General features: G+C 40.5%; 1 protein-coding gene across 1 annotated transcript in view; it reads left to right on the forward strand.

The window, feature by feature from the left end:
• ENOX1 (ecto-NOX disulfide-thiol exchanger 1) overlaps window positions 1-26,193 on the forward strand; it is a 357,032-nt gene that overhangs the window by 198,619 nt on the left and 132,220 nt on the right. Inside the window, 3 exon segments of the mRNA XM_063149347.1 lie at window positions 8,115-8,225; window positions 23,570-23,704; window positions 24,567-24,704. Coding sequence (XP_063005417.1) covers window positions 23,695-23,704; window positions 24,567-24,704 — 148 coding nt within the window. The 5' untranslated portion in view covers window positions 8,115-8,225; window positions 23,570-23,694.

The raw sequence follows: 26,193 nt of genomic DNA on the forward strand, positions 1-26,193 counted from the left end.
TTCTAGATTGTAATTGTGCTAGCAAGATATGAGACGAGGCTTAAAGTACAATTTTAACAGTATTTAATTAAGTGGAACAGTAGATTAACCACCACAATCCTAACTAAACACTCATAGAAGAATTGCAAAGTATAAATGCTCATTTTTGCTAAGTTGCCTCTGCCATCAGTGACTGACTTAGAGAGGGTGTGATTGACTTGAAGCTGATTTAAAATGGCTCAATTTAAAAACTAAATTTTAAATATTTTCCAATTGTTCTTCTTTAATGCAGGCAGGGTATTGTGACTCATCTGTAAAGCATTGCATGGTTCACTGGGTGGGGAGAAAATGACATATTTTATCTGGTCACTGAGATCTTACCGTGTCATTTCACTTGTGTAGCAATTAAAGCAAAGCGAACCACTTACCTGACAAATTTAGTCTGTTGTTCTTTCAATGGAAGTATTATTACCTCTAGTTTATATTTGTTTGAGTTGCCTGATGGCAGGTTTCTCTCATCACCTCAGTTGCTGACAAACTGTAATTGGGTATCCTTGTGCACGGTGCTAGATGAAGAAGTTGCAGGGAACTGGTGCAGCTCCTTTACAGTTTGTTTAATTAACTTTGTGTGCTGGATCCGAAAGATTTGGGGAGCCTGGCCTCCCTTGCTTTGTCAAGCTGTGTAAATCCCATATCAATTATACCCCCTGTTCTGGAAACAAACAGTGGAGCGAGCGTGCAAGCTTTGAATTTGCATGACTCTTTGTAGGAAGCAAACATAAAAGGAGCTTGTATTCAGCCACAGTACATTCATTGTTAATTTGAAGTGAATATTTATAACTTTCTTTTTACTATTAGCCTGACACTATGAGCAATTACAGCAGTATTCAACTAAATCTGCCCAGCCTGTGCCTGGTCAGAATTTTCTTTCCCTGTGTTTCTAATACATTTGCTACACACTATTTTGTCCTTAATGCCTTTATAGCTTGTTTATTGGAAACAGGTTTTTAATTATTTTTCAGCAGTACTGGAGACCTGATTTAATGAGCAATTGTTAGATATACTAGGGAGACACATTCACCTGATTAATGTGATAGTTAACTGAGCAACAAAATTGCCTCATGAAGAAGCAGCTGTACACAGAGATGAAGCAGTAAAAAAGTTTGAGAGAATGTGAAGAAAATATTTGAGGAGAGATAATTTAAAATAGGATACTGGGCAAGTTGGAGGCTAAGTATGAATTCACAGTGTTGGCTTGATGGTTGGTTGGTTGGTCTGTTAGTACATGCATGTGTGCACACACATGCCCATGTTTGTTAGGAGACAGTTTATATAGGTTTGACTAAAAGGTAATGCATTGGAATGTTGGGATGTTCAAGGGCTGTGGAGCTGAAACTGCTGCAGCCAATGCTTTAGTGGCATACAGCGTTGTCCGGCTTCAGAGCTAATGGCTAATGTGTGATTTTGGAAAGAAGTCTGTCCTTTGAGAAACTGATCTTTTCTCAGAGGGAGGAAGGCAAGAGAGAAGTTTGACATCCTTTTGTTGTCAGAGCTCACGCTGGAGTATTTCTTGTGTCACTGGCTTGCTCCTGTCAGCACCACTTGCATTTTCAGTTTGGAAGTTTGTGGTCAGCTTAAAGGATCAGACTAACACGATCACCACAGAATTTTAGTACAAGATTGTTCCACTCATGCATCTCAATGTCATCTTCCCTCCTCTTTGCAAGCAGCATTTGCAAAGGACGATGATACAGTGGTAACCCAGTAGAATCTCATGGCTAGATCATCAAGTTTTATTCCTGCAGAGGGCTGTGGCATCCATGGAGAGAAGGGTCCGCAGGAGGGACACAGAGTGCACTAGGCCAAAAGGTGGTAGCAAACAGGTAGAAGAGGAGAATTAAGTATGAATGCTAGAGGAAACACAGCCCAGCTAGTTTCTCTCATGTAGTTCCCAGCTTGGCTTGTACGATGGGTATCACTTTACAAACTTGAAAATACAGAATGTTTCAAAGTCATGGTGTATTATTAACCATCCCACTCACAAACTGACTGGACCCCTTATGGCCTAACATAAGCCCTCTTGTTTCAAGTTAGGGGTGGTGGCTTTGTGTTCCTGTTCAGTCATATACTAATAAGGGAAGGAACTTTATTTTTCCAAAAGGAAAAGTGAGCTTTTTGTATGAGATGTCGTTTTCCTTTTCGCATTATGAAAACAGATGAGAGTTGTATAGATTATAAAGAACTCGCTCTGGGAAAATGAACTGACTTTCCGTGCAGTTGCTGTGGGAGCATGGATTAGGGAGCAGACTGATAAGATGCTTTGCCAAGATCAAATCTAAGTGAAAGTGATCTGGACACATTACTGGGATTATGAGAGATTTGAAGAAAATAGAGAAAAATGAGAAGGCAATTAACACACACCTGTTTGGAAGAGAAAAATGCTCCTATGAGTGTCAAACTCTCTGCCCCATTTTAACTGGTTCAGCTCCTCTCAGTTGTGACTTGGACAATTCTTTGCAAAACATTTTTACTTCCTTGCCTTGATAACATGATGGAAATATAAATCGCTTTACTTATGATTTGAATGCTTCTTTCAAAGCCAGGAGGGTTGCTGATCTGATGGTTGGAGAATCAGAGTAGAATTGAGCAGATCTGGATTAATTTCAAATTCTTGTCGTAGCTTTGCCTTAGAAGATTTTTAGCAGATTTTAACTTCTGGGGTTTTTCTCTGCACCTCATTTTATTCATGTTGTCTGAAAAAAGGAGAGAATGATGTTTATGTTCCACCCATGTCTTACCAGTTTAGCTGGTTGGGATTTCTGGGGCTCTGCATGTCTGTGCCCTGGGCCAGCAGTCTTCCAGCCCTCTCGGACCACACCTCTGCTTAGGAAGTTTTTGTCTTTCCTGGCTTGAAAGGAAAGTTCTCTGTGGAGAACTTACCTTTCTCTGAAAGGAAAGTTCGGCTGTGCTTGGCTTTTGTTATTTTTATATGGTGTGATCTTCAGACCTCTTGTGTGGAGGACCCATGGTGATGCTGGAGCCAGTGGGGTGCTGTGCAGGGCAGCTCTGAGCATGGCAGCACATCTTGGGGAGCCTGAAACAGGTCACAGCTCCGCTGTCTGGCTGGGCTCCTTCCTCATCAAAATGCTTTAAACATAAATTTGTTCCAGAGTGTTTTGCTACAGATGGGTGATCTCCAAAATGTGCTGATGTGCTCTGCTAGATAAGGATCGGGATTTCTTTCTGGAAGAACTTATTACAGGACAAACACACTGGCATTGCTTACATTTCTAGGTAAAAGGCTTGACACTTTGCCATTTATGCTGCAGCCAAAGTAGACAAAAGCAGAACATACTTCTAAAATTGTTTCCTGGCATATAAATAGAGATTATGTAGTGTTATAATTTGCCCATGCATTATATTTTAATGCTATCAAACTAAGCTATATATTGGCAACCACTCCTGCTAATCTTGCATTCTTTATTCTTCAAACCCAACAAAAGTCATCTGTTGAACTCAACACTGAGTTGTTGAGTCCAATTTTTGGTTGTTTTGTTGTGTTTTGTTTGATTGATTGGTTTGGGTTTTGGCATTTTTTTTTGTTTGGTTTCATTTTCCTTATTTAAAAAGCAATCAAGGTAAGAGATTTGAAGTGGTGTGATCATGTGTTCCATCAGAACAGTTGTTCTATTTCTCTGCAGAGTGTTCTCCTATTTTTTATGAAAACCATCCTAAAAAAACTGCTGATTAAAAAAAAAGAAGGCAAATAATAGATTATACTCTTACCTTTGAAAAATTTGAGTGTTCAATTTATTCAATTTAATTTAACAGCTCGACGTTTATATGTCTCTGGAACTTGTCATAAATCTAAGACTGTGCAGCTAATAAACAGTAACAGGAAAAGTGGTCAATCCAAAGTACATGCAGTCAGAGCATCCTGTCCTGCCTGTATCAACTTCTGTATAACCACATATGGAAAACTATCAAGCCTGGACTTTTAAAATGCCTGAGATAGAACAGCTTTTGAAACAAAAGCAGCAGCCAAAGTTTGTAAAAGCAACTGTCTAATTCACGTGTGTTTATACACACATGCATATGTATGTATTTACAAACTGTATGATATGTATTCACCCCTGATACAGAAGAATGAATGGCAAAAGTGGTGTACAGTTCCTTTCTGAAGAGCTGTCTGCCTTCACTGTTCACCCCTCTTCCCTCACCCTTGTCCTCAAACTGACCAGTCATGTTTGCAGAGCTCAAGCCTTCACAAGCTCACGCTAAAAGGAAAACTTGGCATGATTTCCTTTTTTGTAACCGGGACCCTTTCACTAATGGGCTTGACACAGATATGGTCCTGAGCAGTCCCTTAAAGGGATTTAGACCCCTCCCTACCACTGTCATCCCTTGTCTTTTGTCCAGGTGCACACACTGCAACTGTTTCAACAAAGTGGGTTCTTTTGTTTGTTATTTTTTAATTCCCAGGACCCAAATATTAACGGCTCTGGTAGGAGGCACAGAAATGTATTTGCCAAATGGTGCTGCCTCTTTCCTTGGATATGGGAAAACATTTTGTGGAAATGGGAAAACCAAATGAAAAAAGCCTGCCAGTTCCACACGCCCCCTGTCTGCGAGCATCCCCACCGTGGGTACGTGGGCTGTGTTACTGACTCAGGGGAACGGCTTTAGAGGAGCCCTTTGTTGGAATATTGGCAGCACATCGCTGGACTTGCCGTTGTTGCAGATGGAGCAACTTGCTGAACAGATGGATTCTCAGTTTTCGCAAAGAAAGGGAAGGTACTTGATGTACCACGGTGGGAAAGAAGGGAGGGTATTCCAGGCAGATGGAAAGGCAGGAAAGAAGGCACGTTCTGTGCTTTTTGGGGCACTTGGAGCCTAGCAATCTCTTTCTGGCAAACTTGGGAAAGCATAAGCGCAGCACTCTGTGAGAGGGCAAAGGGACTGTAACAGATGTGAAGGAAGTTATTTGCACAGAAGCAATGAAAATGGAGGCTGAAACTAGGAAAACCCAGAGTGTATAACTGAGTATTATGTGCTACATATGGAAAGGGCTCCTGCCCTCCACCATCGAGGTGCACTCTATTAAAGCACAGGACTCATGCCAGAAGAGCATAACTGGAAGAGAGGACTGATTAATATTTTAAGGTCTATTGTGTTGTGGAAGAGGCTAGAGATAAATATCATCTGCCTCTGTGAAGCCAGGAATCCCCATGTTTCTGCAGTGTGTGCATTGGTTTTGTGATGGCACAGTTCGTTCAGTGGCTCGGATACCGTGTGGCATCTTTTCTCCTGCTGCTCTTTCTCCCCTCCCCATCTTACCTCACTTCCATCTTAATTGTTGGGGCAGGATCAGTCCTATGCAGCACCCAAGAGCCTGTAAATCTGACTTGAAATCATGTTGACTGATCCAGTATTTACTGCTAAAGTCTTCATGCAATTGCCAAATGCAGTAGGCATAAATAGAAAGAAGTGATCATATTTTGGTGTTTTGTGTTAACTCACTAAAACTTTTCAGTCACTTCATACATAGACATCAGACTTAGCAGAAATATACTTTATCATAGTATCATTTATGATTTAATAACAATGGAATTTTGCTTTATTTTTAACCCTTAGCTTAATTAGACAATTTCAGCATCTTAGAATGCAGACATTAAAGCTGTTTAGCCATAGTAAGGATGCCAAAGGCCTTGGAAATCCAGATTTTCTAGGAAATGAATGTGGTAAAGGGCAAAAATGTTATTTCCAAGTGTGATTCACCGCTGAAAGCAGCTATGCAAAATTATCACTTTCTTAAATAATGGCTTTGGCTTTTGTTCATAGTCAGGGTTGTGTCTACAGCAAAAGAAATGTCTAAAGTATTTTTATGGAAAATAAAATTGCCTGGATTACATACCCACTTTTACATCAATTGTGCTCAATTTTGCAGGACTGAATTATCAGGGAGGCTCTGAGATAAAATGAACAAGGAATCCCATCACTGAATTTTAGTATGAGCATTTTTCATATTGTTGTGTCTGGATCTCTGCCAAGTTTCAGCCCCATAATAAATTAAGTCAAACCCACACAAAGTAAGGAAATAAAAAAGATGGGAAAACAACCCAAAAACTTCTACAAGACAAAAAGACTAGCCATTTTTAATGGGAAAACAAGTGGCCAAGAATAATTTATTGGAAAAGTAATTATCTAAAGAGAGAGTGGGCTCTTCTCTCTAATTGGAAATTATAACATTTTCCAGCCTTACTAAACACAGCAGAGGATTGTCATTTTGCTTCACCAACCTGGTTAAATTAAAGTTGAGAAGTTGCTTTCCTCTAGTTTTATTTCTCCTGACACCCAATACTGTAATTGAGCCCACTTCCCTTTATTTATGGCAAAATCTAATCTGGCTGCCACAGGACCTGTGAAAATCAGGGAGGTGATGAGCCAGATGATGAGCCAGGGTCTGCTTTCTGCATTGTATGTCTGGCTTATTTAATCTCTAGTCACCCTCAGATAATAAATATTTCATATGTTGGACAGGTGAAAGGTTTTATTCAGCTGCAGATCTGCTTCCACAGCAACTGATTCTTCTCATTTGAACAGTTTAAATGTGTTGAAAACAGAGCTTGCTTTCTATTTTTCTCCACTGTGTTTTTATGTGTAATGTATTATTTGTTTTCTCCCTCCTGTCCCTCCTACAAACAGATACAGAAAAGCCGACAGCATTAACAAGTAATTCTAAACAATTTATAATCCAAACAAATTCTCTCTTCCAGTCAAAATGGGATGAAAAATGCCATTTCATTTGACAAGCACAGAGTAAATATCTAGAGATATGAAATTGCCCGGGTTAGCATCTATAAATACTCTGTATGCAAAAAAATGCATGCAATCACAGTACTGCTTTATGCTTTACAGTATATTTCTCCATTGCTACTGAGTGTTTCCTCAATACCATTGTCCACCAATTCAGTTAATCAAGTTGGGTTTGAATTTGGGTTTTTCCTGGGGGGAAGGGGAGGCAGTATCCCCGGTCTTTCTCTAAGGAAGGTTTCCTTCTCTAAGAAAAGCTGCTGGCAAAAAGCCAAAGAGAAATGTCGGCAACCATATCTGATTTCTGCCAATGTTGGTGCTTGTGACAGATCTTCTGGAGCATGTCTGCTGCATCCTTTGCATCTTGCAGCAGAAGGAGCTCTTTGGAAGCATAGCTTAGCTCATTCTTCCTCTGCACATTTCACACGTAGTGGGCAGCTGCTGTCCCTCTTGCTCTCGGGCCATCCTCACATCTGGACTCTCTGACATGGGGCATGCTGTGCTCCATACCTCTGTCTGCAAACATGGCTGGTGGCTTCACAGAGGAAGTGCTCTGCCTGCTGAGTCAATTGTGACTTGGTGCAGTGGTGAAATTTTGGTAGATAGGCTCCAAGGAAAGGGACTTTTCCTTTACCATCTCCTGTCAGGCTCAGAGACACTTTTCCTTGCATCTGACCATCTGTGTGGATGTTCCCTTGATGCAGTTATGGCAGAATGGGGACATTATTTCATAAGGCACACAGCTGTCTTAGGAAATAAGTTAGAGAACACATCTCAGGGTGTGATTTAGGAGTTTCGGATGTGATGGAGGACCATGCATAGGTGGCTTATTTGATCTCTCTGTCCTCTTCTTCTATTTACTGTATAGCTTCCTAGTGATGCTATATTTGGGAATTAGGACGTTCTAGATCAGTTTGGAAAAACTGTCATGACATCGTGCACAACTGCTATTTTGGCTTTAGGGGGAGATGGAAAATGGGTGCAGCCTTTGATAGGTGTCTGTGTCTGTGCCTGGTAGCTCTGTGGCAGATCCCCTTATTAGAAACAATTGAACTGTATCTGACCTTGCAGCCCTCTCCCTTCTGTTTCCAGGCATATAGATTTTAGCCAGCAGGTCTCTGGTTAACCCCTCCTCACTGTTGTTTATTTCCTGCCACTCCGCAGACACACCACTGAGCATTAAGTATGTGAACTCAAAGACGCTCCCTCTCTCCTGAACAGTCTTAGTAGCAAACAGTCACGAGCTGGGCTTCTCCAGGCAGAATTTCTACCTAAGAGACATAAGTTCCAGGAATATATGCCCTTTCTCTCACCCTTTTCAGACTTCATTAAAAGCATCCACTTCAAGAAACTACAACTGTGTTTATTCAAGCTTTGAATTTGGAAGTCGTGCCGGGATCCCTGCCACAGCACGCTTGAACCGTGAAACCCAGGTCAGTTCCATTTTTTGGTTTTCATGTACTGGCACTGCGCTGCAGCTGTTTGAGCTACCAGGTCTCTGTGGAAGCAATGCTTCTTTTAACATGCAGAAAACATCATATTTGATTTTATAACCTTACCTCTTGTAGGTTTCGGGTTTTTTTGTACTACTAAACAAAATGTCAGGGTGGCATGTGAGTGAACATAATGCATTCAAAAAGAATCATGCTGACAGGCTCAAAAACTAAATGCTCTCTTTTAAACAGGCAGGAACAGCTCTGATTTTCCTTCCTGCCCACCAGGCTATACTTGGACTTGAGAAGACAGCTGTGCTTCATCTCCCTGTTGCTCTGTCACTGTGACTGCTGGCTATTGCACTATATAATGCAATCTTGGGTTGTGAGATATGACCAGTTTCAATCAATGTTTGGTGAGGTTGACTTTGTGACTCAAAGGCTACTGACTCAATAGCCCATTAGCTTTGTCAGTGAATCAACCCTTTCTCTCTCTTCAAGCCTTCTTTGGTGTTGAGGAGTTTGTGGGGTTTTTGTATTGGAAGGGAGAAGGATGCTGGGTTGGCTATTGCACTGAATGGAGCTGGAGGGGTGTTACTAGGTTTGTGTGAGGCACTTCCTAAAAAGTGCCTTATTTTTATTAATAACTCTACTCTAGAGCTCAGAATCCAAATTCACAGAGAGTTTGCATTTCTGAAACCTCATGTGAGTAGTCTTTTACTGCAAGGTGGATTTGCAGAGGGAAAAATCAAAGTTAACAAAATTTGGTACCTGCAATGTTTGTTTCCCCCAAAAGTGCATTGGAAAACTCTGTTCAAAGGCACAGTGCTGTTTGTCTGCTTATTGGGAAAAGATCTGGAGGCAGCAGTGCTTTATGCAAGTAAATTTGTTGGTGTTTGACTCGTGGTTCTGCCTTCCCTTTAATTCCTTTGCCCTGATCCCTAGTGATTGTATGCTTTGATGTCTCTAGAGTGCTCTTGGAGTGAGTGCTCCTCTCAGTGAAAGTCATGCTGCTGTCATTTTTTAATGTTTCATACAATGGTGAAGAATAATCTGGAATACACCCAAACATGGGCATTTCATCACCATGAAGCCTGCAGTTAGGGCCATTGTCCCATTCAGTCACCAAATAAGAGTCTGGAGAGCAAATACCATGTCCAGCTCCACATCCTCTCTGGCTCTTCCATGGTATGTTCAGTTCCTCTGCTTCTAAGCATATTTTCCTTTTTTCCAACTTTTTTCCTTTGTGCATTTGTTCCTTGTTTAATTATTTTAGGTCAAGTCTGCAACAGCTGGACAGAATGCATTAAAGACAAAGGTCTGTGATTTTCCTGTGGCAGAAAAATTTGTATAAAAAGATAAATATCTTTTTGGGCGTTATATTTGTCTAAGACAATGGGAGGATAGGTTCTGAGTGGCTGGAAATGTTATAACTGCACTATTAATGTTTAATTACTATTGGCAGCCAAGAAATGCCTTTCTGGATTAACCAGACACTCAGCTTCTGAGATGTGCCTAGGTGCAAGAAAGTGATAAAGCTCACGAAACCGCACCTCTGGGAACATGTAATGGGATCTTTCCTGTGATATGCAAATTATGCTGCCAAGTTGCTGTGTAAACAATTCATGGGAGATGTAGGGAGAGGTAGTTAAATAACTGGATCACATATCAAAGATAAAATCTATCACTGGGAATGGAAAAATGTGTTAAAATTGTGATTTTGCTATTAGAAATAAATAAATAATGAACAGAAAAAATCTTTGCCCAAAGCATATAGCAGCACTGAAAAGTAAATAGCAAATGATTTATCACAATTGTTGCAGTTCTGAGTAAACAAGTATTTAGGAAACCAGTGTGCACAGAGTTTGTGAAAACCAAGACTTTTCCTAGTACAAGTAGTCTAGCCAATTATGCTGGTGGGTTGGGTTTTTTTTCCTTTTTTTGTTTTTTTTGGTAACTGAGAAAAGATTACTTCACAAATGTTAATTTGGTTACTTTGCAGGCAGAAGATATGCACTGCTTACTTTTCAGTGATAAAACCAATCCTGTCATTTCTATTCTGGGCATGAGCAAAGATCTCAGGCAGCCCAGCAAAACGTATTTCAGGGTCATATATAGCCACAGATCAATGAGTGTGAGCAAACTGTATTGATACCAGCAGAAGCTGAGCTCATGCCTTCAGCTTGAGTTTCTAATTTTTGTATTTTACTCTGTATGAGGAAAGGATTCCACATAATGGCACTCCTCCAGTAAATCAAAGATTACTCTTTCACAAATGATACTGAAGCCTTCATTGATTCTCTGTCCAACTTGACTGTTCTTCCCCAGAGGTCAATTCCTGTAGCACTTGTCTTCCCTCAGCCTTTTCCTATATCTGCTGTTCATTTAGGCTCTGATGTAGCTCAGTTGAAGCCCAGTGAGAAGTCTCATATCCCTCCTTAGTGGGAGCTGCAACATGTGCTGGAGTCCTAAGGGGCCAGCAGCAGAAAATTTAAGAAGGCAGCAGGGAATATTAAAGCATCATGAGTCAAGGGAACTGTTTTTGACCTGCGACTTTCTTTTGTTTTGCTTTGTAGTAGGAATGATACTCTAGATAGAATTGTACAGTCACAATAAACAGATCCCACATTCAACAAATGTATTGAATTCCATTCTGTGTTTAATCACCAACAGAAACTATGTCAGATGATCTTCCACCAGGAACAATATCTCCTAATTAACAGTAATTAAGGTATATTATAACTACAGGATATGAAACTAGATGGATCTGTCTCTTGACATTTCATATTTGGATTTTTTTTTCTGCTAAGTCTCTTAATATGCTCCAATTAATGCTAACAGAGGCCAGGCCATTCTCAGTGATGGATCTGCATACGTGAATCTTAGTACCACTGAGATGAGATGAAGTATGAATCTTTCCATCATTAAACTCCCCTTAGAAACATGAATAAATTCCAATTAAACTGAATTTACTAGCAGAAATGTTGATTATGAGGAAGCTAAGGGTCAAAGCTTGATTGTCTTATCCTGTAAAATGCAAAAACCTGTGCCAGACATGACAGGAAATTCGGGTGGCCTGTCTGCAGAATCTTCAGAAGTTCTGTAGCCATTCATAGCAGGTATGACATTTCTTTTCATTCACTGAGAAGTCACACAAAACTGTTTTGTTCAGGCCCTATTTGAATGAGCAGATTTTTAATTTTAGTGCCCCCAAAATTTTTATCATTCAGAAAATTATTGCTTCTCTTTCTGCACTGTGACAGATACCCAGTCTTTACCAACTGATAAGCATTTGGAAACCTAATCAGTAGTAAACCTGAGGTATAGTATTTGTGTAGATAGCTTAACAATTAGGACGCTTAAACTATTCCTAAATGAAAGGAAATTGCCATCTTTAAAGAGAGAATTTCCTAGCTCAGGCATTTCTGGACGTGTAATTAAACTAAATACACCACTTCCTTGCCCCTAGCCACAGTTGTCCTAAAGAAGATTAACAACATTGAATTTCTACCCAGGCTGAAATCTTGTTTGTATCCTGAAATACCTGAAATACAAAAATCTTGTTTGGACCCTGAAATAACATGACAGTGTAAGTGTACTACAACTCCATCTGGTGACTCCTCCCAAACTCAGTGATGCTTCATTGTGTGGCAGTGATGCCCTTTGCAGTATCTCCAATCCATGGGACTCAGGGAGGAGTTCACTATTTCAGAGATGAGTCTAGAACCAGAAACCAGGCTTCTGCAGAGTTTACTATGGTGAGAAGATATTTGTCTGAAGTAATCTATTAGATGTCGTAGAGCATATGCAATCAGATCTTGCATAAAACACTGGGGGAAAAAAAGATTAAAAGCCTGTTTTCCACGCTATTCCACTGAGCAACTCTATTATGATCCGGCCTTAATTTAAGTGATCTACTGTATTTGTGATTGCACAACATAATCGTGTTCCTGGGATTGTTATTTCTTTCTGTCATTTATTTTTAGCTACCTCAGTTCTCTGCAACTTCTTGAAGAAAATATTTCTTAGATTTACTTGAATTGTGTTCTCAAGGACAATTGTAGTTCACCTTATCTGATTGAGAAATAGCATGATTACAAACTTTTAGTTTTCTTTTAAGATACCAGTAAAATTTTTTTTAAAGTCTCATATTTTGCCTGCATCTTACATGCCCACACTTGCTTGATCACATGCAGGAAATATTTTTGTACACTGGTGCTATGCATGACTATGAAAGGAGCTGTAGATAGAACAAGATGAGATACCGGCTGTAATTTACACCTGACAGAGTGTGAATTTCATTGCAAGTGCTTTTAAAGGAAACTTGCTATTTTCTCCACGTTCAGATAAACAGTAATTCCATAGGAAAATGTGATAATTGAGTTTGTTTTGTTTGTTGTGTTTATTCCGCTCTGCTTTAGAATTGAATTTTATGGGGAAAGAATATTCCTCAACCTGATGCAATCCTGTGTTTTCTGCAGGCCCGGGTCGTGGTCCTGTGATGCTGGACATACCCCATTATCATAGAACAGCCTGGCTAGGCAAGATTAATAAAGTCTGGGATAAAGAAAGTATAATCAGACCATTTCATGGGTGGGGGATCAAGGTATAGATTGTTTAAATTGCTTGCCAAAGGTGTGGTATAGAGCTATATGCAGAACAGGAATCTCCTGGACCCCTGTCAAATTTCTTTTTCATTTCTAGAGAACTGAAGACCTGTATTTGTTTTGGCTGAATTGCAGTTTGGATAAGTTGGAAGACATTTGGAGGCAGAAGGGCTCTATTAAGTCTTTCCCACCAAAAGAAATATTAGTAGGCAATTAAAAGAATAACAAATGGGATCCATTCAAAGTGCTCCACTTGCCGTTGCTCTGAGCTTCAGGCAAGAAAGAACATAGAGGTCATTTGACCTGACCACTTATATATCAGAAGCTGCTGGGGTCACTTAGGCACTCCTAAATTAAACCATATATTTTAGACGGAAATATAGTGGTCTCACAAAGCATTTTCCGTTCGGACCATAAATTCCAAGGACAGGGCTTTGTCCTCTACATGTATCTGCTTTGCACTTCCTGTAGTATCACCTGGATAAACAAGGGCAGTTCATACTCCTATCAGTTTAATCTCTTGCATCATCGCCCTTATTTTGATTAATTTGATACCTCAGAGCTTTAAAGAACAAAGAAACCATTAACAGCACGGGCAGAGATGGTGCCAAAGAGGCCTGGACACTGACCCTGGCACTCTGTTCTCCTCCTGTGTGCCAGAAGAGCTCTGTGCTGCTGTAGGGAGGGCAGTGAGTGGTGGCCATCCAGCTGCACTGGGGAAGCTGATGGAAACTGCTGCGCCCCGAGCCCTCTACATGGGCCGTGTCCTCTGCACATTCAAGGGGTGAGTCAAGATTGACTCCAAGAGAACATGGTACATAAATTTTCTGGATGAGGATATAAACCAACAAGTCAAAAGCCATGAGATACCATATTCTTAGCTACAGGCCAAATGCTTTATTCATAATGTTGCAGTGAAAGTATTAACATTGCATTTGTTTAAAAAGTAACTGGGAGGCCATTTGTGACCCTTATAATACACATGTGGAGCAGTGCTCTGCTGGTTTACACTGGTTATGTTCTGCTTTATATTTTCCAGAGGGTCAATTTGCAAGGACCTTTACTGCTATTTATGAATATAAGTAACTAATTTACCAAGGTTTCACAAAGTGGCTTCATGGCTTCAGCTTCATGGTTAAAGGGTCCGCAAATCTTTTGGTCTTGTTGCTGACTTTGGGTTGTTTCTGATTGTATCTTGAAGGATAGAAATACTGTATTATGGTAAATATATTATTCTTGTTATTGCCCTTTTTATTAGAAAATATTTGTATAGTGCAGTAAATTGACATTGTACTTTACCAACACAGATAAAGGCAAATTCTCTGCTCTGAAGAGCTTATAATTCAAATAAAGACAAACAAATGTACACTTTGAAAAATGGTGGATGACAGGATTACTAACTACATGAAAGAGGTGGAAGGGGTGCGTGAGGAGAGAGAAGGATGCTATGATCATCATTATTCCTAGATCATTATTCCTAGTTTTACAACAAAGTGGCACCTTAAAAGCCTCAAACGAGATGAAAGCCTGGCTGCACAAGAGGCTATGCAGAAGCCTGCCAAGGGGGTGGCCCTGTCCCTGTGTCTTAGAGCAGTGCTGCCTTACTGATACCCCTGCCTGGAAGGCACCTGGCTGAAGCCAGCATCAGTCCAATTAAAGCACAAGGAATGCCACCTTTCCAGTAGTTTTTAACCTTGCCTGAGGGAAAAACCACATGATTTCCTGCCCTGAAGAATTGTAACTGAAATTGAAGAAAAGAAATGCTCATACAAGAAGATGTTTCAGGGAAAGGGGAATGGAAGGATTGTTGACTAGGTAAAGGTAGGGCAGGACCACCTGGAGAAAAAAAGGGCTTTTAGCATCATTAGGTTCACCCTGATATGCAGCTCTAGCCCTTTCCATCCTGGCCCCCTGACAGCTAGTTACAAGGCAGAAACATGGACATAATTTTTGTTGCCTGATCATAGTTGAAGCACACATAGTAGCTGCTGTTTTCCTGATCTGACCTCATGTTAACTGTGGAATTGCTTCTCCCTCAGTGCCCACAGAGTATGTGATAATCCTAAATTTATGTAACTTGCTAGTGATCCCATAAACAACTGTTTAGAAAACAGGCAAAATTCCTGGCTCTGCTTAGCAACTTAATTCAGCCTCTGAGGAAAGCTAATGGGTATGCAGTAGCACAAAGACCCTGGAAGCTCTGCTTTGTCCTGTGGGAGGTGGAAAATATTCATCATTTCCCTCATTTATCTATGGCAAACTACCTCGTAAATCAGAAAGGACAGAGGGAAACTCCCTGTAGCTGTCCTCACTTCTGATTCAAAAGCAGATGCTGTCCCCAAATATGGCAAGAATGATAAAGAAAGCCAGGAGCAGCCTTGGCAAGGCTGGTGGGCAGAAACAGGGGACTGTGATAGCCAAGAGGTGTGATTTATACTGATCTTTAAAATGGGATTTACAAGGAGCAAGAAAGTTAAGTGTCTGGTAAAGAAATGGGGCTGAGGAGATGGAATTCATCATTTGGAAGTAGGAAGAAAAGGTCCAGGATGAATTTCCTCTCCAGAGGAAAGACAGATATAAGGCATCACAGTTGTTGGAAATGTGTTAGAGTGGGAGCTCCCGCTGTCAAACACTAATAGTTATTTGTTGGCATATTCACTGGGGATGGGCAGAAAAATAATCAGAAAGACAACCATCTCTCTGTCTCTAATTTGTATGTATCTATATCTGGGGACCTTCTCATGAGCTGTTGCAAACTGAGTCGTGCTTTCTGTTCTCCTGCAGCTCGCTGTGCCAGAGTTATCAGGCAAAGGACAGGAGTGGGAGCCAAGTCCCTCAGGACTGAGTGTCTTGCTGGGATTCATATGGCATGCAGGTAGCAGAGTGACAACTGAGCTCCCAAGGCACAGTTTGCTCAGCCCAGCTCATCTCATCCCGTGGGTGCCTGACAAAACAGATATTCATATCCAAAACTGCAGCTTAGACTTCCAGCCAGGGGAGTGAGATGTGCACCTCCAAGGTGAGCTTCACTGCCTGGCAAGGTAGGTGTCTGAAACAGGCTGGCAGAAGTATCTGGTTCTCCCCATTGGCAATAACAACAGCAAGAAAGCTCAAGCATAGACGTCCACATTGGCAGAATTTAGGTGAGGTGAATCCCTGCCTTCCCTAATACAACAGCACAGTGTAGCATCTTGGCTGTGAAGAGATATTTGGGTGAGAGAATGGCCCATGGCAGATTAAGGCAAGAGATATGCCTGTGTTGTAGGGGGAGTGTGGAGTCGATGGATGGAAACAAAATAATGCAAAGAAAAACCAGAAAAAGTGTTATGAGGTAAATGGAGAACAGGAGGTATACTAAGAGGGATGGAAAAATTGCAAGATAAATGAGCCTAGGGAGCACACTGGCAATTTAGAGCTTGTAGCTGGAGAAAAGATCCTGAGTGTGATGTGCTAAAAGGGGATGGCAGCTTTCAGAGTGAGGACAGATGTAAGCTGATAGAAGAGATAGTGGGTTTTTCTCTGAAGCAAATTTTATCACCAGAAACCTTGAATTAAAACAAACACAACAAGCCTAAATCTCTTTTCCAGATTTTCACTGAACAGTCATCACTGAGAGAATACTTGATGGTATTGCATAAAGTTTTGATCAATATGACTTTAGGTGGCTTTAATATTCTGCAAAAAGTGCTCTGCAGATCATCCTTGCACTTAACCAAGGACACTTAGATGTCACCTCTTGCCATAATTTGACCCAATGATAAAAGTGCATTTTGAAAATATGAAAATAGTTTGACTGACAGGTTTGGGTTTTTTTCCCCTGATGAATGTCTGCCTGAAAAGACAGGCTGCCTTAACTCCAGGAGTTCAATTATACAGAATTTGAAGTAGAAGAAAAATTATAATGAATGCATTTCAGAAACTTCTAAAAAGTTACTTAAAATAGACTTTCCGTACATAATGTTACCATGTGAAACACAGCTGTATCCTGGTCTTCTGGGATTAGGAGGCAGCAGTCTGTGTTCATTTGGAAATTCAATAGCAAGGCATCCCTGCCTCTGATGGTGTGTATGATACAGTCCCTGGGGCTTTGCCACAGACAGGGCTTACCTGTCAAGCTGTTCATTTTTTCAGGAGGTGACATGGGAATGATTTCACTTTAGGTTAGCCAGGAAACTAAAATACTTCTTCTGGAAGTGTGTCCTGGCTTGCTTTGGTCTCTTTTTTCTCCCTTTTGTCTTAGTTTTTCTTTAAAAACACTCAACCAAACAACCCTTTGTATTTCAGCTTGATGTAGGTTTAGTAAACATGAAGCAAGAACATTGTGTGGGGTACAGTGAGTGAAAGATATTTGATAGGTGTGGTGCATTTATATAGGTATTCTCTCAAGCCCAAAAGCATAAGAAATAGCATGTATAGCCTATATGACTCCCCCGGGTACTTTATGGCATCAAGAAGGCATTCCAGCACCTCTCATTTCAGTATTCAGCCTTTCAATGAAGTTGCTGAAGTGTCTTTGTTCAAAATCTTCTTCGAATGCTCCCCCTTTTGTCTGACATGCAGTGGTGTGGGATGTCATGCTTCTAAAATAATCACTGGTCTTTAGTAGCAAGTAGTGTGATAAAAGGCTTGCTATTAAAATACTGCTGTAAATAATTAAAACATTTCAGAATATTTTGTTGTTGTTAAATGAAAATGGAGTTAAAATGCAGCATTTAAAGAAAGGATTGTCCTAATTTAGTCAGTAAGTCACTGTTCTTTTAAATGGGAAGCAAGTGAGTCACAATTGCAAGCCATCTTGGCAGGGTGAAAAACAGAGATGCAATCATCAATTCACAACAGTGTTTTGTGTTCAAGGAATAATCAGACCTGTTTTTATCAAGGCTGTGCTGCATTGCTAGCCAGCAATATGGCTTTTTTTCCCCTGTTCCAGATGATTTTGGAACTGCATATGCTTTTTCAGTAAGTAAGCTGGACTTCTGTAATGCTTTGCTAAATATGCCTCCAGATTCTGTTATTTATAGACTTCAGCATAATCAGACTGCAGCTGCTAAAATACATGCAAAACAAAAAGCACATTTGTAACCTGTTAAGGCTTTGCTCTGAGATGCCAGTGAAGTCTGGGATTTACCATGAAATATTACTGAGTGACCTTTCAAGGAGCATCACCAGAGAATACCTGTTTATCTTGGAGACCTCTGTTTTATTTTTCTTTCTCTGTTGAAATCTTGCAGAGTTCTGCTTTCCAAGGGAAGTCTGGCCTTTGTGTGTACCATGTGTTATCTTCAGGACGTGCTGGGACAGTGGATTTAAGTAATGCAGCATCTCAAATGAGCAGTTCTTCCAGAAAATATGTTTTGTAAAATTGCCTTTGTTAAATATAGAGGGAAACTATAAATATATTTTGATTTTTCTCTAAGTTGTCTCAGTCCTATCACTATGAACATGATTTACTCATTAACTGTTTTTTAGTGAAAATCAGTGGAAAGGATCCCTTGCAATCATGGGAAAACCTCCATATTCGGTTTACACAGTTAAAAGTGAAAGGTCTTAATGCACCAGCACATATTTTATGAGTTTATAAGATGACAATGTAGGTTTTAGTGGCATAATACAGAATGAACAAAGGTGTTTTAAATCATTCATGAGACAAAAAAATTGGAAAGATTCTGTGAGTGAACAAAAAAACAGAGCTCTTATTTAGGCTCTAAGGGAGCTTATCTTCCCTAGCTTGTGCCTAATGAAGCTGTTTTCTTAAGGAAAGTGCTGGTTCCTGCAGAATTAATCTTTGCTTTCAAAGGCCTCCTGTAAAAGAGAGATGTGGCAGAAAATTCCATGTAACAGGGTGACTCTGAAGATGCTGGAAACCAGTTGGTCTTTGCAGTAGAGCTGCTGGGAGATTAAGCATACAGTGGATGTATAAGTTAGGATCCCTTCCCAGAAAAAAAGATTTTGCTCCAGAAAAGTTTTGGTACCTGATGTAATTTTTTACTTGCTGTAGTAAATGCGTTTTTGCAGCCTGTTGCAAGAAATGTGTTTCCCTTCAATTCGTTTTGAATTTCTGAATTTAGGTGACATTTTCTAGATGTTAACATACCATTAACCATGCAAAATAATGCCTCTTCTTATAACACTGCATATGCAATAATATCAAAAATATTTTTAAAAGCCATGTTAGAATCACATTGGAGATGCTTTTTTTCATGTAGCCAGGAGGATGGCTATGGTGCAAAAATATCATTTTCATTGTTGCTAGTCCCATCTTTCTTCATCATCATAAGATGGCCAGAAAGAAATGAACAGTGACTTACAGCATATCCCTGTCTAGCTTTTCTTTCTATTTTCCCTTCTTTACTGGGAGTCCTGTATGCAGCTGGAGAAACAAAACACTGGGAAGAATCAGTACAAAACGCTTGATATATTTTAGAAGACAGCTGGAGGTAGCCTGACAAATGACCTGTACTTTGGCAGGTCAGGTGGAGTGTGACCAACCTAATGACCACTGTCCTATGAATCACAGTGAATAGTAACAAACACTTTGAAATTGCCTTTCTTTTAAGAACTGGAAAACTCGCCTACACGTGACAGTTCACAAGATTCCGCATTGCTCCTTTCCATCTGTGTTTCCTCAAGAACCAGCACCAATAGCGTTTAATGACTTTGTGACTTGTACTCCCAGGTTTCAAAAGGTTGATGCCATCAGTTTTTTCCTTGAAGGATTTAGTGGTCACAAAAATTAGACAAAGAGCTGAAATGACTGAAGGTCACTCAGCAGGTCAGTGTCAGAGCTGGGCACAGAACCTCCTCCTTGCATCCCAGGGCTGGCTGCTAACCCAGGCACTCCACAGAGCCTCGTTACAGCGGTGCATTTAATCAGCTTCACTCTGTGCTGTAACTCATTGTGGTGTTATGGATATCTAAAGGGTAGGATTTTAACTTCACAATCTGCTGTTATTGAATTAGTTTTATGTTGTGTTAATTTCTTTGTCTCATGGCATTCATTGCCTGTGATAATTGATGCACAATATATAACCGACTTCTGTATTCATTTGGGTAACTGCATTTAATTGCCTGGTATAAAATATGTGCACTAAATACAATCTGCTATGACTGCTATGACTGAAAAGTGCTCATTGGTATGGACTTGAGGGTGCTTTATCTTCCTGACAACCTGTCTGAGGGAAGTCTAAATGTCTCTTGCAATTCACCGTCCAAGGACTGGTACTTGCATCATGTCTGCAAAAAGAGACACCACCAAAAAAGTATAATGTGAAATTGCTTTACAAAAATTTTGGCATCAAAATTTTGTTTATCAGAAGTTCTCAAATCAGGAAGTTTTTATTAATGTCCCTGCCTCTTCCAAACATCAAGGAATAGCATGGCCCAGAATATTTTATACATTTTTTCCTGTAAATCAGGATTATGGCTTTATTTGCTTCTGAAGTTACTCCCCTGGAGTAGAGCTACCCCCATGCACAAATGTTTATAAAAGCAGATTTCTTTTACATATATCTTCAGGTCATTAATGCCCGGAGGAGTATTGGTGAATGTAAATCAGGAATGCTCGCTAAAGGTGTGATGTCAGTGAAATGGTGTTGGTTAATGTCTGCTCAGGTTACACAAGATCCCTGCTTAAGCTTACACTTGCTTGCCTGTTTAACCAGTAACAGTGATTCAATTTATTATTAAGAAAGCAAAAATCTTTGCTAGTAGATGTATTTCTCATCAAACTCAGGATCTTGCTTTTTTACATGACTTAGACAGTGGATTTGTTTATTTTCCTTGCTTTTATTTCCAGTGTCATGAAGGGTGTAGTAGTGCAATGTCTGAGCTGCACAAAGAAATGCTGAAATTTGCCCAAAGCTGATTTTATTTTAAGCATTAATGAAACCTTCTCTATACAAATTTTCAGAAGTTTTTAAACAAAAGCTAATGTTTGAGTCTAAATCAGGTATGTAATGCCTGTGGGACTATTTTAGCCGTATTATGTTGCTCTATCTTAATGTAACCACTGAGTTGTCACTAGAAGGGATGTTCGCAATTAGTATTTTTCTTTTTAAAAGAGCTAGTTTCTACAGTCTGTGTCCTTCAGGATGGAGCATTAGTTCTGCCTACAGCTTACTGCAAATTATTCAGCGTTCATAGGTTCGTTTATGCTTGTTATTCAGCTCTCTTCCACTGACAAAATAGCCTGCAGCAGTTCTTGGTTAGATAGAACTAGTTCCACTTTAGGCTCCTCACGTTCTCTTTTATGGCTTTTCCCCTGGTTCACCCTGCACTGTATCCAGGTACATTTGATGAAGCAGTAGACCTGGTGGTCAGAGAGAAGGCAAAGCTGCCCAGAGCCAGGGTGGGCTACGAGAGGGTGTTTTGAGCAAAGACTTCCTTGGCACATTGGGCAGACATGGTGGTACAGTACACCATGAGTTTCACCAATTCAGCCTGCTGAATATGCTTTCATTCATATTCACGGTGTTATATTCTTCTTCCTCTGCAAGGACTTTAACAAATACTTGTAGATAATTCATGAAAGTATACCAAAATTTGAAATATGTGAACATATCAGAAGGAAAACACCAAAAAGTCATTCCCAGTAGACTGAGGTCTGATCCTGCATTTCTTGCAGAACTGGGGCAACTGGCATGTGGGCTTGGCTACACAGAACAGTGTGTAGCATTCAGCAGCAGAGTTATTGCCCAGTACACACTTCATCAAACAGTAAAACATGGGCGAGGGGGGTGGCAGAGGGAATCCAACATCCATTTTCTTCCTCTTTTCCCAGCAATCCATGCCTATCTGAGATGCCTTTGTCCCAAAACCGTGGGGCAGTACCTCCTTCCTCCCCATTAGCTGTGGTGATGCTTTATGGGGACAAGCAAGTAGCGTGCTGCAAGGTGTGAAGGGGCATTTCATCACCGTTGGTTTTTAAGTGCTCCTTTCTTCATTAAGGCAACAAGGCTGCTGGTCAGGGGAAGAGGTGAACCACTCTCATCTGGGCTATTCAGCATATACATGTAAATTGGGATTGATTGGGCAGTGATTCATAAAGAGCAAGGAGGGCTGTACTGAGTAAGAAATAACTTATTGACAGGGAATAATTCAGCCAGCTCTAACCTCAAAACAGATGTTTGTGGTCAGAAGTTTATAGCCTGAGTGGAAAGGGCTAAGTACAAGCTTAAAGAGCTGAACAGGAGACACCCACTTTTTAAAAACTTGACATAAATCTTGGCTGCCTTGCCTTATGTTAGTCACATTCCCTGCAGAGGACTTCCATTCGGTGTTTGTTTGCTGTTTATAGATGTTATTTAAAAGCTAATTTTATGATAAAAATATGTTATGTATAATGAATAGTGGAGATCAAATAAGAATTGGAATTGCAAATTCAAATATTAAGTGTTGATAAATATTGACTTTTAAGTAGACACACTGTAGATTTGAACAAAATGCTTTTTAGCATAGTATACTGGTTATTTGTAAATTACAACATACAAAAAATGTAGACCATTGTCTGAGCCTGACTCTTCCCTTTTACAGCCATTGATTTTGTCATGTTCTTTTGAAATGATTTGTACAGTGTCATGGAACTAATACATAAAACTATCTTGCTTGTACTTTATGCACATGAAATGAAAAAAAGAAAAGTGTGGGAGGTACTAAGCTAAAATATAGTGTAATTATGTTAATTGTATCTTTTCAAAAGACAAGTCCTTACGGTCTGCATGTTGGAAACCTCCTAATCATGGTCTTTCAAGTAGTTTCTTAAAGTCAGCACAGCTATTCTAGGGCTGAATAAGTCACCAAGATTCACCTGCACAGTGCTAATAAGTGCCCCAAACACTTGTACCTGGTACCCAACACCCTGGAGCAGACCTCTTAGGCAACTGGACAGCCAAAAAAATGAACGTGGTCCTCCTTAACCCACAGTCCCATGTACCTGCTGTACAAAGAGTAACCTGGAGTTCTGTATGTGATCATCCTCAGCCCAGTGTTTTCTGTCCCTGCTGGAAGTGCTGGGAGCTCACAGACTTTGCCCACACCTCTCACCTGTCACCTGTTCAGCCTCCTTCCCGATGAGCAATGCGCTAACATGGTGAACCTCCTAAGCAATGACACCAACAGCAAGAGGTTGCCCTTATGTAAAATTCATGGCCTGGCAGATACCTGATGAGAGCAATGTGTTTTAGCTAGAAACAGATACTGCACTTTTGCTTTGAGTTAAGTAACCTCTGTGAGCCAAGGGTGCAGTGTTAGTTAAGGAGCAGGCATCTTCCTCAGCTTTGTTAGGTTTTCTTTGCCACATCTCTGCAGGCTCCATTCTGTAAGTCATTGCATAGTATTTTCTTTCCTCTTTCCATCTCAGAACAGCCAACTATTTCCTTGAAACTTGCAACACGAGTTAATTGTTAACAGTTTAAAAAAAAAAAAATTCATTTTCATCCCTTAATATGTTCTTTCAGCCGATGCCTTCACGCCGAGGAGGCTGTGTAGCTACTGATAAGACCTAATTTGTGAAGGGCTTTTCAGTGGCCTGACAGGTTCATACATGGTACTGTTTGTTCAGCAGGCGAGGAGGAGCGTTTGCCGGGATGCCTCTGTGGAGGCTGTGCAATGTGTGCACCAAGGCTGGCGCTGGTGATCCGGAGGGAGTGGGCAGGATCTTCGAGTGCCTCCCAAGAGGGCTGGTCTGTTCTTGTGCTCGGACTCCGGCACTTGGAGTTATTTCCATCTTTTCTCTTTCAGAGCCTAATGAGCTGTGTGAGGGCCCTGTGCTTGGTGATGTCCCATCTCAAGATGCTGCTAATACAGTAGCTAATTATTCCTAACTGAAGAAGTCAAACAGAAGAAAAAGGATCCAGGGAAAAGCAATGGCTGCCGGTAAATATCTCAGGTCTGCAAAGGCCGTAAGAAAATAACTGGGAAGACCTGGTTTCAGGTGTCACTGAGGAGGGGAGAAGCAAAAATGTGTGATCACATCTTGTGTCTGGTATTTCAGTATCAGGTATATTCAGTTTTCAGTTAAGGTGCCATCCCTTAACTACCCCACCCATCGAAGGAAGATCCATAGGTGGACTCAGTCTATTTTGACCATACTAATGATATTTCTCTTTTGGCTTTAGAACCAAAACCAAGCTTGGTATTTGCTATTATGAATGGAATTTGTTTGATCTCTTTTTAGTTAGGGAATAATGCATTCTTAAATCTTTTACATAATAAAACATTGCACCTTATGGAAAGCAGTTCTTTCCTTGGGGTGTGTTTGGTTCTCACAGGTTTCAGGCAAGTTCCACAACTGTTTATGTATCATTACGTTCTATCAGAGTGTTGCAGGGCAATTTATTGAGGTTGGAAGAGGCCTCAGAAGGTCTCTGAACCAGACTCTTGTTTAAAGCAAGGCCAGAGATAGGGTCAGACCAGCTGTTCAGGGCTTTATGAAGTTGAGTCTTGAAAGGTGCCAGGGATGGTGACTGCACAGCCTGTTCTACTTCTTGACTATCCTCATGGTGAAATATTTTTCTCTTTCCCTTGTACCATTTACATCTGTTGAATGTTTCCAATGTCTTTATACTCTATTATACAATACCAAGAACTATTATCAATGATCTAAAGGTGAATCATAATTAAGAAACAAAACAAACAAAATAAAGAGTGTTTGTGATACCTCATTCTCACTGAAAGATTTGGTTAAAAATTGTGGTGCATTGGCTTTTGTACTTACAGCATGTTTACTTTCTTGCAGCAGCTGATGGTTTGGGAAGTATAGCTATAGATACCACGCAGCTTAACATGTCAGTCACTGATCCCACAGCTTGGGCTACAGCTATGAATAATTTGGGAATGGTTCCAGTAGGACTAGCAGGACAGCAGCTTGTGACAGGTAAGATTTTTCTTTTTTTAAAAGTATCACTTGCACCAGTCATGAATTCTTCCTGTCCTTTGAAAAATATATGGAATGTTTTCTGAGGATATTATATTTTTATGTTCTGAAAACATCACCTATGATTAATATTGCATACTGTGTATTAGTCTCTTCTTGTAGTAGGTATGTAATCCATATTATATTTTAACCTTGTGAAAAACTAAAACTCTCAGGGGAAATCAAACTTCTAAACCATCAATCTTTATGCTGGGTCAAGACTAGGAGGCAAGTCATGTAAGAGGAACATTTGTTTTTGTTTCTCTGTTCAAGCAGGATGTCTTGAGGTTCTGCCAAGGAATACCCTGGGCTGAGAACTCTTGACTGGAGACTGTGGAGTTGTGTTAATTGGGCAGAAAATCATGAAGCCTGTCCAGTTCATATGCTCAGTTGATATTAGTGAAGTGAAGCTTTCCTGTCAGGTGTGTGCTTATTTACTTTCTGACTGGTTCCATAAAATTGAATGTCAAGAGATTGTTCATGTTAGACTTTGCCATTTACTTCCCAATCATAGTTTGCGAGAGTGTTCCAAGGGATCACTTATTGTAGCACCCACAAAAACTTTATCTTGAAACCAGCAATATTTTACAGATAAAACTGGACGTAGCAGACTTTGTTGTCAACAGTAGAGGCCCAATTAGTTGGAAACATTAAAACTTCTTTGCTCCTGTGATGTAGAGAAGAATTATTTATATATGGGTGGGTGCCCTGTAGACACCAGCCACATGCTAGGCGTATGACAGGCTCCCTCTGGAAGCTGCACTGCCACTTCAGCTTAAGAAGAGCTGTGTAATATCTGTATCAGAGCAGCATCTTGTCACGTCTGCGCCTTTCCATGTAGACATGGATTCAGTGAGCCAGGTCATGATGTAAATCACTCTGCTTGCCTCACCAGGGATGTCTGATGATTAATTTTGGCCAAATATGCCCCCTCCTGACACTGGGAAGTGAGTGGAGCTGTGCCAGTTCACAGCTGACGGTCTGGCTCCGAGTTACCTGTTTTACAGGCTGGTACACTAAGCTGCAAGAAAGCTGATTTATAGCTAATCAGTCTCAAGCAGAGAGCTGAGCTGGTGGAGGCTGTGAACTCATTGGTGATCTCTAGCTTTAACCCCATGCTCCTGATTAAAAGAAACAAGCAAAGCCATCCACTCCTTGGGATCCAATTCTCTTCAATGTTTCTGTCAATGATCTGGATGCAGAAGCTGAGTCCACACTAAGTTTACTGATGATATGAAATAAAAGAGAAGCTCTTGATTCTCTAGTGGGTAGATTGGCCTAAGAGAGAGTCTGGGTAGATTACAGGGCTGGCCAATCACCAACTGTGTGATGTTTAATCAGGACAAGTGCCACATTCTGCACCTGGTACTATGTAATCCTGGATGTATGAGTGGACTGGGAGAGAAGAGGCTGGAATGCAGCCCTGCAGAAAGAATCTGCTGGGTTTTGT

The sequence above is a fragment of the Melospiza melodia genome, chromosome 2 (assembly GCF_035770615.1).
Source record: "Melospiza melodia melodia isolate bMelMel2 chromosome 2, bMelMel2.pri, whole genome shotgun sequence".
NCBI lineage: Eukaryota > Metazoa > Chordata > Aves > Passeriformes > Passerellidae > Melospiza > Melospiza melodia.